General features: G+C 46.5%; 1 protein-coding gene across 1 annotated transcript; it reads left to right on the top strand.

Annotated features, from left to right (window-relative positions):
- The first annotated feature begins 4346 nt into the window (after nucleotides 1-4346).
- LOC135878848 (alveolar macrophage chemotactic factor-like) lies at nucleotides 4347-11569 on the top strand. Its single transcript, XM_065404555.1, has 4 exons — nucleotides 4347-4404; nucleotides 7580-7706; nucleotides 10078-10161; nucleotides 11545-11569. Exons 1-4 carry the CDS (start codon nucleotides 4347-4349, stop codon nucleotides 11567-11569), a joined length of 294 nt encoding a protein of 97 aa, XP_065260627.1.
- Nucleotides 11570-14060: the final 2491 nt, after the last annotated feature.

The following is a 14060-nucleotide window of genomic DNA, read 5'->3' as shown; positions in this document are numbered from 1 at the left end:
TTCACCAGACAAAAGACTATCTATCTATCTATCTATCTATCTATCTATCTATCTATCTATCTATCTATCTATCTATCTATCTATCTATCTATCCACACACAGTATAAGTTTTAAACAAACAATTTAATACTGGTAGACAGTGATGATGATTGTGAAGCTTGGTTGAGGTGGAGGAGTCAGAGGGTGGGATATTTCCCAGGGAATGCCTTACTGCTAAATGATGAACTAGCAATTGGCGGAGCCCTCAAGGATTAACTCTCACACTCTACAAGGCAGTAGGAATGGAGGGAGATGTGCGCATTTCCCTTAAGTACACTGCCTCGTTAATTAGATCAGCTTGCTGAGACCGCAGCTGCTGCAAGCTCCCTCCATCCTGAGCCTTGCTCTATGGAAGATGGGGTAAGCGGGGTGCAGGGGGGAGGGGGACACCCTGACATTAGCCCCCCTCTTCCTTCCCTCCCTTCCCCCTCCCCAGCACAGCAAGCAGGAGTCTCGGGGAGCAGCTCCAAGGCAGAGGGCAGGAACAGCACATGGCAGTGGGGGGAGGAACACAGCTGAACTGTAGGCAGCTGCTGCACAGGGAACATAGGCGAGCAGGGAGCTGATAGGGGGGCTGCCGGTCCAGCCTGGTTCCAAGCCCCCACCAGCGAGCTGCAAGGGGCTGCTCTTCCTGCAAGCAGTGGACAAAGCAGGCGGCTGCAAAAAGACGTTAGAAGGGAGCATTGCGCAACTTTAAACGAGCATGTTCCCTAATTGATCAGCAACGTAACAATGTTAACTGGGACGACTTTAAGTGAGGAGTTTCTGTATAGTGCTGCTGATTTTAACAGGGCTCGAGATATTCACAACTAATCTTGAAATCAATGCTCCTGAAGTATTCAGTCATGATATCTGAATAGTCTGCAGATGGTGGCTTGCAAAATGACCAGACATGTGGGTATAGACACCTCATATAAGTGGGGGTAATATCTATCTGAATAATTGCATTGGTCATGCACCTTTCTCCAACCCCCCTGCACTCTGCCCACTATACTCTGCTGTATCTACTTCTTAGCAGCTTCAACCAGACGCTAATTGTGTACGCCTTTCCTCCCAAATGGGGAATGTATACCACTCACTCAATGATCACAGTTGTCTTGGGGGAGGGGGGTCAGATAAGCAACATGAATTCTTGCACCAGGGACAGGTTTAAGGTACAATAAGCACTTTACCTATCAGAGCTAGAAATGTGAACCATACCTCACTGGGAAAAGGGGAGTACCCCCTCGAAAGGAGTGAGCATTTACTTGTAACCTTAGAAAGCTCCTAAGTGTTTGACCTTAAAATCATGTTATTTATAGAAACGCTAATGTACATCACTTCAAGAAACTTCCAACCCCAGTTCGAATTTTCCTCTGTTCAATCCTGAGAAGTTGGATATACAGTGCGCAAGGCAGGCTAGCTCTCCAGTGCAGGGATACACAGAATGAGTGAGAACAAACCCTCTCCGCGTTAGTTCATTTTCCCTGTATTTGTAGGGTTACCATATTTAAAAAATAAAAAAAGAGGACACTCCACGGGGCCCCGGCCCCGCCCCTTTCCCACCCCGGCCCCGCCCCTTCCCTGCCCCAACTCCGCCCATTCCCCGCCCCTTCCCCAAAGTCCCAGCCCCTTCCCCAAAGTCCCCGCCCTAACTCCCGTTCCTCCCTCCCAGCCCTGTGAAAAGGGCTGCCCAAGCGCTACCGGCTTCACGATTTGCCGGGCAGGCCCCAGACCCTGCGCCCCCGGCCGGCGCTTCCCCAGCGCAGCTGGAGCCCGGGAGGGGAAGCGCCCAGCTGGGGGCGCAGGGTCTGGAGGCTGCCCGGCAAACCGTGAAGCCGGTAGCGCTCGGGCTTCGGGCAGCCCCCTTGCCTCCGGACCCTGCGCCCCCGGCCAGGCACTTCCCCTCCCGGGCTTCAGCTGCTGTGCTCCTCCCCTGACTCTTCGGCTTAAGAGCCGAGCTGCCCGAGCGCTACCGGCTTCGGGCAGCCCCCTTGCCTCTGGACCCTGCGCCCCCGGAGCAGAGCAGCTGGAGCCTGGGAGGGGAAGTGCCCGGCCGGCGGCTGGGGTCCGGAGGCCTGGGGGCTGCCCGAAGCCGGAGCGCTCAGGCAGCTCGGCTGTTAAACAGAGCCGAAGAGTCAGGGGAGGAGCAGAGCAGCCGCGGGAGGGGAAGTGCCTGGCCGGTATTTTCCCGGGCATGTTTGGCTTCTTGGCAATTCCCCCCGGATGGGGGTTTGATTACCAAAAAGCCGGACATGTCCGGGAAAAACCGGACGTATGGTAACCCTAGTATTTGTGTCCAAGACTGCATGGTGGTGGAGTCTAGAGGATTTACTGGCACTGATTTGCAATGCTGTGTGACCATCCCACACTCATGCTGATAAAGGTTTCTGTACCATACTATCATGTGGTCTCTCTAATATGTAATAAAACAGCAAGACTCCCATTTCCTTTCATGTATTTTGATAGAACTCAAAATCCATAAACAAGGAGCAAATGTTTTTTCTGCCCACTAAAAAAAAGGTCCATGCATTATGTACTGTGCCTATAGGTCTAACACTTTCTTCTGAAAATAGCCCCTATAGAATTCAGTAAAGAGGTAGCCAGATGGAAGGATGCTACCCTCTTAAAACAATGTCCGGACTAAAAAAAATTGATATTTTTACACCTAGAGTTTGCAGAGGCCCTGAAAACTATTTTTATATATAAACAGGTGTCTTTGCTAGGCCTTCTTTTCCTAAACTGATTCCCATCATAGCCAAGAATCTTTCTGGTCCCAACCCTGGTGCAAGAATTCATGTTGCTTATCTGACCCCCCGCCCCTAGACCACTGTGATCGTTGAGTGAGTGGTAAAATTCCCCATTTGGGAGGAAAGGCTGACCTACACACTCAAATGTACGTACATGCATACATGCTCTGTTGCAACAGGGCCTGATGTTCAGAGGGGTTGAAAACCCACAGCGCCCATTGACATCACTACTGTTATTTATTATTAGTAGTTACTATTATCCACCTGTTATCTCTCGTCTTATACTTGGAGCGTAAGCTCTTTGGGGCTGGACCCTTTTCTCTGGTCTATGGTTGTGGAGCACCTAGAACAATGGGGCTCCCCAGGTGCTAACCCAATACTTGTAAGAGACACTGGCCTATTGGCTAGAACACCAGACTGGGCCTCTGAAGCTCTGGGTTCTAGTCTTGGCTTTCCCACAAGACTTGTGGGTGACCTTGTGCTTGTCACATCACCTCTCTGTGCCTCAGTTTCACTATCTGTGAAATGGGGATGATGATTCTAAACTCGTTTGTAAGTGCTTTGAGAAGAAAATGCAGATGAAAATCACTTCATAGGAGTGAGGTATCAATTAATGCTATTATTTATTATGATCCCAGTCATTGGAGGTTTTTAAGAACAGGTTAAACAAACACCTGTCAGGGAGAGTCTCGGTTTATTTGATGACATACATATCTCAGCCTAGCAGGCTGGACTAGACCACTTCTTGAGCTCCCTTCTAACCCGACATTGCTGTGATTCTATACCCTGATCATGCACATGTTTAAATTTGCACAGGGAGTAGTTCCACAAAGTCCACTGGGACTAATCACAATGCAAATAGTTATGTACATGCTTAAGTCTTAACAGGGTCATGGCCAGAGTCTGATAATTAGGCAACTAATCCATCTTATTTAATTCAATTCACTTATGTCTTATTTTAGGTGTGTTCTACTTATTACTGCACCACTGTAAAGCAAAACAGGTCATCACGTGCAGAAGATGACAAGTTCTTAAAAACTGTTTTAATTCACTGCAGTGACATACCTCTGTATTAGGGGGAAAAGACAGATTTTGGGTAGTGATACCATTTACTTTTTATTCCCCTGTCATTGTCTTGCATCGCATCTACTCCACTTCAATCAGCAGGTCTGATTATCCTGTCACATACCCCAGTTATCCATCAGCGTGTGCAACGCCCCGGATTTGACTGCGGTTACTGCTATATTACATCAGTGAACCAGGAGTGGGCAGAGACTGGGCCTCTGAAATTCAGCAGCTGGTGAACAAGGCAGCACAAAGCTCATTCTCTTTCATCATCTCATTTTACTGTTTTCTTAGCGCCAGGAAGGAATTAAAGTAAGCAGAAAAAATCCAATTTACTTGTGGGTTGTTTAGTCTGTAAAAACTCTGTAATCTCGGTCTCATCTAAGATCCTCCCTCACACACCACACAGTATAAAAGCGTCAGTGCTACCACATGGGTCTGTAGTTGCCACAGAGCTGATTTTAAGTAGCTGTTCACCACCAGCAAGGCAAGAAACAAACCAGCGAAGCAGCCATGGACAACAAGATCACATTCTCCCTCCTGCTGCTTACTCTCACAGGCGTCTGTCAAGGTAAGCAATTCAAAGTACTTTTAGTCTTTTCCCTTGTTAATGCCTTTTACAGTATTTGCAGAAAAAAAATTAGTGTTGTAATGCAAAGGTGTATGGAATTACTGAACGGCTTTAAGCTCAGCACACACACTGTTTAAGATAACAAATCACACAGAACGCATGCAGAGTTTAAGACAATTCCAGCTATGGCTTCACTTCTAATCTCAGACCAGTTTTAAATGGATGGAACTCCACTGCCTTTGGTGACGTGATGCCTGATTTACACAGATGAAAGTGAGATCCAAATCAGACCCTCAGTACAGGAACAGTGTAGTGTGCTGCATTTCGGGTACTCCAAGTCTTTCCCCTGCTTGAGATGTCCATGATGTCGACCACTCCAGGAGAGACACAGAACCTCAAACTCAGCTGTTGGCTGGTTATTGAAGGGGGGAGCTGATTTGCAAGTCTGTTTTCAGACAGTTATTTCAGCTGATTCACTCCAGTCTTTTAGGATCCTACATTCTGTTCCCTTGTGACATGTGGTGGTGAGCAAATCAACGAAAGCCAGGACAGGAAAGCCTCACGGGTGGGGGAGAGAGAAGAGCAGAACTAACACAGAATAGTCCCCATCTCTTCTGTTAAGGCTCCGGAAGACCCTCGGCTGACGTGGGAACTCCATGGGGACAGGTCAAGTGTCGAGCCATGGAGCAGCTGCTGTGTGCTGCTGGCTAGTCGAGTGGATGTTTGCACCAAAAAGTAACTAGGCTTCTAGCAGCATTCGTCTCTGCCTCGCTCCTGTGCGGCTCTCAGCCAGGGAGGTAGAAGAAGAGCTCGGTGCAACTTGAAAGCTTATCTCTTTCGTTAGCCGAAGTTGGTCCAGTGAAAACCTCACCACCTTGTCTCTCTAATATCATGGGAGCAACACTGCAAACAGGGAGCTATTGGTCAGGCATGGACAGAGGAGCCTATGGCAGTATTGTCCCCTAGGGATCTGTGAAGGGGAACAGGGGGCTGGACAGGACCATGGAGGAACTAGCACATGGTAGGGTAAGAGTTTGCTTTCCTTGCTTCATCAGTGTCCCACTCACCCAGCTCCTCTCTCCTGAGGGGAGCAGCTATTGCTCATGCCATGCAACAAGGGGAATCTTATTGGACTTCCTGGCTCCTCCATCCCACTCTTGCAGGCTCTGGTAAGAGCGGGTACCGCATGGCCCTTACTGACTGGGATCCTACACGGATGATTCTGAGCTTTGTCTTATATTTGTATGGATCAGCTCATGTTCTCTGATACAAGTCTGAGCGTCCTTATTTAACTCTCCTTTTTATACAAGCCTCTGGATTGTAGCCCTGTGCTTGTGAGGGGAGGAGGTAGAGCAGGGCGTGGAAGGCTGCTGTGTGCCAGCTCCGCCGGGAGCAGGAGGATGAGGTTGAAGTACAGCAGGGTAGTCAGTCTCCAGCCCCTTGAAACCTCCGCATGCAAACGTGCTGCACTTCCCTACACACGCCTCACTCGGGCTGCCCTCCAATTGCCAGCCACGAGTAACTGGGCAGCTGTGTAATAGCACGCTTGTTCCTGCATGCTCTCGGTCACGCTCGTCCTTTTGCTTACAGCTTGTACTCCCAAGCCTCTGTCGCTGCACTAGGCAGCATCAAGCCCTCTCAACCTTCCCTTTCCTTTCCTTTGTGTCAAAGACATGTCATTTGTTCAAATGATGGGTGTTTAAAGGTGGCAGAAGTAGTGTATCTTTGTTCATAGGCACAACATAGAAACAGCTGTGGCTCAGAGCTGTGGTTCGTTGAACACAATGCTGGTCTTGGAACTGAAAGACCTGGGGTCGAGTCCCTGCTAGGCCAGAGACTTCTGGTGTAATGTCTGTTACCTGCTCAATTTAAGGCACCCTGCCTATACCCTACCAAAGGTTCAAGGTGTGACCTGGCCAATTTAGGATACCCTACCGAGGGCTCAAGGCATGACCCCATCAATTTAGGCACCTCCACCCTTTCCCTTCTGAGGGCTCAGGGTGTAAAGGCACCTATCCTTACCCATGGGGCTCAGGAAGAAATCTGGTCAATTTAAGTACCTGCCCTTTCCCTCAGGGGTCTGCAGAACCTTCTCCCAGTGAAAGAGCCTTACACTTGTGCTCTAAACATCTATTTATTAGCAACACACACAGAATACATAGATCAAGCAAATCTCTTATGCTCATCACTCCCAATATACAGACAAATTTCACCCAATGGCCAGTCAGGATTCATCCATCTGGGGGTTCCCAGCGATGCCTCTGCACCTCACGGTCATGCAGAAGGGCCAGAGTTCCAGCAGCTTGATGTTGAACTGCAGTCTGGAAATGGTTCCCAAAGAGCATTGGGTTTTCATTTACATTATATAGATAAAACTAGCTCCCTCCTTCAAATGTACTAAACCTATCCCATGATCCCACACTCCTAAATAACAAAAATTGTGACCAATTACGCACTGGCACCTATGTGTCCTCCTTCCTTCCCAAGTTCTTTACATTTTATCTTTCATGCCCAAATTGTAACTTAGTTGTGACTTTCTCTATTTGTGCAGATGGTCAGCAAAAAAAATGCTGCTCAGAGCTTATTTTACCATTTGTTGAGTCTTTCTGTATCTTCCCTAGTTTCCCAGCGTCTTTACAACCTTGGTGGTTATAACTCCCCTTAGGGACATTCCTGAGGAGGGGGTGCTTTATCAGCAGCAGAACATTCCTTTTTTCAATGTTAGTGGTGAACTAACTCCCTGAGTTTCACCCAAGGCTGGTTTAATATGGGGGGTGGGAGGGTTTGATGAGGTCTCAGGCCTCCACTTCAGGCTAGTCACTTAGTCTTTCTGTGCCTCAGGTCCCATCTGTACAATGGGGATAATGGGGCTGCTCTACCTCACAGGGGTGTTGTGTGGAAAAAGCCATCACAGATTGTGAGGTACTATAGTAGCCAGGGCCAAATAAGTACCTAAGATAGATCGTATCCTGTCTCGGACAGTGTCAGATGCACAAACCCTACAGCTGGCAGATCTAGTAGAATGTGCATCCTAAGAAGGTCTTGTCCTAATCCCCATTAGTGAGAGTGGCTTAAACCCTGCAACGTGTTTTTCTCCCTTCCATACACTTTTTTGGAGCATTAACTTAGTTCAGTTCCTCACTCAGTGATGCCCCTCACTTTCCTTCCCTCACAGAGTCACTTCTGGGTGGAGAGTTGCGGTGTCACTGTCTCCAGACTGTCTCGGGCTTGATATCCCCAAAGCACTTGGTACATGTGGAAATCATCCCCAAAGGCCCACAGTGCGGCACCGTGGAAGTCATGTAAGTTGAAACCACAGGATTTCACAAGCCAGTAGCCACCCGAATGGAGTGCTTGTGAAAGCTGCAAGATTGACAGCACTGGGGAATGGAAACCCTCGCTTTATCCCCAGAAGACCGTTCTCTTACCATTTCTGAGCTATTTGGTTTGCTCATCCATCGTTTTAGAAGCTCCACCACAGGCTGGAGTAGTGGGGAACCTGCAGGACAAATACACTGTTGTGGAGGAGGAGTAGGCACCTGACATGCAGAGCTCCTAAATCCCACAAGAGCAGAGCCCTGCTCCTGTATAGCTGAGCAGGGCACCTGCCATGTGGCATTTCCCTCTCAGTGGTGCAAGTAGAAATCATTTCTTGCCGGTATGCTGCACTCATGGGAGAGACACAAAGGGGGGAGAGGGGGTGACCTCCCCATGTGACCCCCCCACATGACACCTTCCTGGGGCCCCCACGCTCTCCCTGTCCCCTCCCCATGATCCACATCCATCCCACATTACCTTGTGGGGGGTGGGAGGGAGTTCTGTCCTCCTCCCACTGCACCAAAGACTTCTGCTGTATAGACCCCAGGCAGGAGGACTCAGGAGACACAGCTGCATGGAAGGGCTGGGGGTGGGCTCCTCCTGTGTCTTTCCAGTATGCTTTATCAGCTATAAATACCTTACTGGTACAGCGTACCAGACCATACACCGTACTTGCACCGCTGTTCCCTCTGCATAGTTAGGAGCCCTGCATGGCAACTCCCTGCTCTTGCAAACCTTTGACTGTTCACACTCCAGATTTGGTAGCCCTGGGTGAATCCTCCACAGGCCAGGATCAGCACAGAGGCCCAATCCCTTTGTTGCAGTTCCGAGTCTCCCTCCGGCTCCTTGATAGCATGGCTCCTATGGAGTCACCCTGCCAGAGCCTTCCCTGCTCGCTAACACCGCCAGGACTCCCCAGCCTACATCCCCACCACGGACAAGTCTTCTGTAGCACAGAAGCTCTCTGCTGACAGGCTGATGTAGCCACTGGCTACCACATCCTTCCAACAGAACCCTCACTGGTTGAGGTGGTGAGGGAAATGGTTGATCCAGACCTCACAGCTGGTCACCGGCCCCAGCACATCAAATTCCACGTGTGTGGGCCACACATAGTGCTACCCAAAGCGTTGACACCCACACTGTCAAGGTACATGTAGACACATGTAGCCTGAGGTTTCCTTCTGGTGCATGAAACCAAACCCAGGCAGTTCACCTTTGTATTTGCCAGTGATTTTAACACAGGGCTATTCTAATTACAGGGTAGCTATATGTTACATGGTGGAAAGAATCCAACCCAGAGGGAAGCTAAAACAAGCTAACAAAACACACATCTTCCCCTTACGTCAGCCTCAGGGAAGGAGCAGTGTGAACAGAAGTTCATAAGGTCCTTACCCCAGAGCCCTGGTTCAGGGTTCCCAAAGTGAATCAGCAAAACAAAGGTCTGTGGCCTTGGCCAGGCTAGTCTGAGAGAGACCACAGCCCATAACAGCCTGCACAGCTTCTAGTCCAACCCAGCTTCCCTTTCCTTTTTAAGTTGCCCAGCCACAGGGGATCCTTGATTGCTCGCAGGCTTGCTTCAGCTGTAAGTGCCAGACTGGTCCTTAAAGGGGTAGTCCCCTGTGCCCTACCCAGCAAGAGATACTAAGATTTCAAAACTACTTCTTTCATAGAAGTGATCAAGCAAAACATCAAGAACCACAGGTTACCCCTTGAGCTTTAGCAGAGCTCTCCTTGTAGTCAATGGGAACTGCCTGAAATTATTTTGGGAAGTATCTGACCGTTAGGGTATTTTTTAGAGATGAATGGAAACACCAAAGGAAAGGCCATAGCTAAATACACTTTCATTATATATAATTTACACACTTGGAATGCAAAATGAATTTTTTAAAATTGTACAGACTTAGGGCCAGATTGTCAAAGTCAGGCGTGCACCAATATTGGCACCATACGTTAGCACATAATGAACATCCATTCCTGTGAGGGGCTTTTTTATATATTAAAGTATAAGGGCCTCCTTGTGCTCTCTCTTACCCCGGCGTAAAGCAGGAGTAACAGCACTAAAGTCGATGGAGTTACACTGGTGAATAATCGGAGCCAATGAGATCAGAATCAGTCTCTACGTGTCAGTAAGTCTAAGTTTCACATGACCAAAGTGTGCGTTTTCAAAGGGAGCGTATTGACAATTAACTACTAGGGCCAAATTTGGCACTCAGCTCCGGCTTTGCCGCTCCGGTAACATCACTGGCAGGTGGAAGAATACGAGTGAGAGCAGGAGTTAGCCTAGAGGCCGCTGTTTTTTCTAGACTCTCTCAAAGCGTTAAGATTATTTTAAACACATTGTTCAATCCCTTCCAGTGCGACACTGAAGACGAGCCAGCAAATCTGTTTGGATCCCGAGGCCAAATGGGTGAAGATGATCATTAACAGGATTTTACGCAGGTAGCTGTCGAAATGATCTTGTTACTGGAACTATTCTGCCAAAGGGCGGGTTGCCACAGATCTTCTGAAGAGAAATAATCCCTAGATTCCTTTCAGTGTAAACGCTTCTGTGATCTTCAGTGCTCATTATCTGAAGGCCCATTTGAGCAATACAATGCCAGGAATCTAGAAAGCCGGGGATTAGCAGAAGTCTTTGAATACAGCAGAAACAGGGCACATCCATAAATCTTAAAAATATCCCAGCGATATGCAGCGTGTTACCAATGTACATGGGTAAACCAGTGCTCTTCTGGTTAGTGTTCTGCTCTGCCATGTGAGAGACCCAGGCTGAAGGTTTGGGCTCTGGTCTCTCCTAAATTAACAGGAGCTGACGCACCGCAAAGGGAGAGCCTCGCATTCCTCTGTTGTATATTGTCTGGCCTGCCTCAGAGACTTGGCCAAAGAAGGGTCACTAGGACAAGGCTTCACTTGCATGTGGGTGTGAATAACAGGCATGAGAGCTAATTAATGTATCTGGTTGTGCAAGCTGTATTTAGAATTGTTTCTGATAACTTCTCATTCGCACAAACAAAAATGCACTCAAGTTCTGCCAAGCAGTTAGTAGGAACCGGAAGACAATATTTCCTCTACGTAATCAAAATCTGTTTGCTAGACATGGCATTTTGGCAGTATTGAAGTACTGCGGAAAGGGATCTGGGGGTCATATTGAACCCCAAGCTAAATATGAGTCAGCAGTGTAACACTGTTGCAAAAAAAAGTGAACATCATTCTGGGATGTATTAGCAGGAGTGTTGTAAGCAAGACACGAGAAGTAATTCTTCCGCTCTACTCTGTGCTGATTAGGCCTCAACTGGAGTATTGTGTCCAGTTCTGGGCACCACATTCTCCAATTTGTCCACATCCTTCCTGGAAAGTCCAGAGAAGAGCAACAAAAATTATTAAAGGTCTAGAAAACATGGCCTATGAGGGAAGATTGAAAAAATTGGGTTTGTTTAGTCTGGAGAAGAGAAGACTGAGAAGGGACATAAAAGGTTGTTACAAGGAGGAGGGAGAAAAATTGTTCTTCTTAACCTCTGAGGATAGGACAAGGGCTTAAACTGTAGCAAGGGCGGTTTAGGTTGGACTTTAGGAAAAACTTCCTAACTGTCAGGATGGTTAAGCACTGGAATAAATTGCCTAGGGAGGTTGTGGAATCTCCATCATTGGAGATTTTTAAGAGCAGGTTGGACAAACACCTCTCAGGGATGGTCTAGATAATACTTAGTCCTGCCATGAGTGCAGGGGACTGGACTAGATGACCTCTTGAGGTCCCTTCCAGTCCTATGATTCTATGATCTCTCTGTATTGTATATGTTGTGATTTGTTGCAATGTTTGCATTACAGCTCATCCGGCAGACTGCGCAAATAGGAAAAGCCGAGATAATGCATATAACCCCATGTGGAATTCTCAGCCATGATGTATCTCCAAGGGCCAGGCTGTTCATAGTTTGTTTTACTCTTTCATTCTCTGTCCACACTGACTCATCCCATATACAGACTGTTAGTTTGAGAAAGGAAGCTGCTGGAGTAAATATACTGTCACACTACCAGGAGACTTGTGAGTTTTATGGCATGATCATGCTGCGCGCTTTACTGTGGAGGCACTTGGAGCTGAATCTTGGGCTCAGTACAGTCAACAGGAACACTCTCATTGATTTCAAAGGGTCATGGATTTGGCTCTTATTGAATTGGCCTTTAAAGCAATGCCATCTGTGAGTTTCATGTTGAAAAGCTGTGCAGTGTCACATTTATTCATGCAAGAGGGCTTTAATAATCACAGAAAAAAGAATGAAGCAAAAGTATACGTTGGAGTGTCCCAGAATGCAAAAAAGAGTTTGTGTATATTAATAGCAAGAAGCAATGTCATTGACTGTGAAACAATTGCACTATTTAGAATGTCTTCAGTATTTTAAATGCTGAACTCTTGATTTTATACACATTATCTTTATCACTAGCCATAAAACTGCACACCAATAAAACCAGTAATTCTATTTTTATCATGACACGTCTCTGTCATTTTCATGTAGTGCACTGTCACACTTTAAGATGTCAGCCAGGGTGAAGATGGTTTTTATACTCCCCCCACTCTTTTACTTCTGAAAGTTTGTATTAGTGGTTGTTACAATCATTCTATAAAAATATTACATCTTTGTTAAAATGATAAAACATGCTCATAATTTGGCAGGTTGCATCCATGGCGTTCTGGGCACCTATTCATGGGCTACCTGGAGTTGAAAACTGAAGATGAGTGGCTGATAGATGCAGTTCTCGGTGACTTTGTATATAATACTCAGAATTGCGGTGCTTGTTTTTAAAGGGAAGTAAACTTGGCTACAATTTTTTTAGCAATAAAAAATATTTTGCTAAAATCCATTTCATTTGCATCTGGAATCAATAGAGATTTGGGATGATTCCCTTCTTTTTCAAAAGGGCATCAAAGCCACCAAATTCCTTTTCTGACGCCACCCACATTTCTGGTTTGAATTCAGTCCAATCCTCGGCTATCTCAGCCAAAGACAACCACAACATCGTGAGTATTATGGATAGAAAACCAACATCACATGCATACAAACAAGATAAACGAGAGACTATTTCACGGCGGCTGGAATAAGATATATATATCCATTTTGAATGTGCCACAGGTGTCATTACCTGGGTTCTTATGTAGCATATAGGGAAATGTAAAGCCTGCTACATGATTACCTGACAAATTAAAAAAAAAAAGTGAACTTTCTATAAAATCTTTGTCAGATAATCATGTGGCGATGGACTTTATTTTGGGATTGCTTGAGGTGTTTTTCTTATTAAACTAGGCCCAGGCAGCCACGAGAGAGACTGCGTGAAGTTCTTAAGGGGCCTGAAGAGGGGAAAGAGAGACAGGGAGCTGCAGAGCCACTCCTGGCCACGAGGGGCGCTAGGGGGCAGCTGCCCTGTTACACCCTTTGACAGTGCACAGTCCATTAACAGGTTGTTCTTAAAACTCCCCATCAGGAAACAGCTTTCTGTGATCTGCTCTAAGTTTACAAATCCAAATGTAATTGAGAACATATATGGAAAAAATCATGTAGCATAACCAAAGTCACATCATCTCATCCCTTTCCACCTCTTCCCCAAGAAGGTGAGAACTTTCTCTGGTATTTGCTTAATATACTCTAGGATTTATTTATTTTGAAGTGAATAGCTTTAAACTAAGGGCTTGATTTGCCATCTGGTAGGCAAATGGATATCACCCTAGCTTAGATTAGAGATTATTCTGGGTTTGAAAAGCAAGCCGTAACTTCCATCCCAAATTGTTGCTTTGCCAGAATACTGCCATCCTCCAAAAGTGGTGCAGTAGATAAAATACAGGATAAAAACACCTGTGCTCAAACATAACTAATATGAGCCAAGGCTTTTAGCAAAAGGGGAAGGTTTTAGTCCACTGATTATTTGCATAAACCTGCTTAAAATTACTTCAACAAATCTGTAGTCACCTAGGAACTTTGTCGCTATGCAGCCACTCAGAACTTCTTGGGAAGAGACAGAGAATCTAGGTCTTTTTGCTCTAAAAGTCCAGATTTCTATCAGTGTAGAGAAAGGACAGCAACTGTTAGCAGTATAGGATCTATGAGACACAGTTGAGCAGTTGTGATTCCATCCAGTCAAGGGATGGATTGTATATATGGTTATTTTATATATGCCAGATATTATCAAAAACCCCATATCCTAAGCAGCACATTAGACTTAAATTGTGCCAGAAGGACCTGATCCATGCAGCACTGTTATTCTAAACCTTCCCCTTCTCACTGCATGCCCAGTCCAATCCATGATGCTCTGTGTCATTTATTTTCATATGAAATTCAATTCTTTTTATACTGTCC

Source organism: Emys orbicularis, chromosome 5 (genome assembly GCF_028017835.1).
Source record: "Emys orbicularis isolate rEmyOrb1 chromosome 5, rEmyOrb1.hap1, whole genome shotgun sequence".
Classification (NCBI taxonomy): domain Eukaryota; kingdom Metazoa; phylum Chordata; order Testudines; family Emydidae; genus Emys; species Emys orbicularis.
The sequence above is the reverse complement of the archived record's forward strand: the minus strand, read 5'-3'. Positions and strand labels throughout refer to the sequence as shown.

Excerpts from the sequence above, each read along its gene's own strand:
- LOC135878848 (XM_065404555.1), top strand. The coding sequence starts at position 4,347 with ATGGACAACAAGATCACATTCTCCCTCCTGCTGCTTACTCTCACAGGC. Across the intron at positions 4,405-7,579 it reads TCTCACAGGCGTCTGTCAAG|AGTCACTTCTGGGTGGAGAG; the intron begins GTAAGCAATTCA and ends CTTCCCTCACAG. Across the intron at positions 10,162-11,544 it reads ATTAACAGGATTTTACGCAG|CTCATCCGGCAGACTGCGCA; the intron begins GTAGCTGTCGAA and ends TTTGCATTACAG.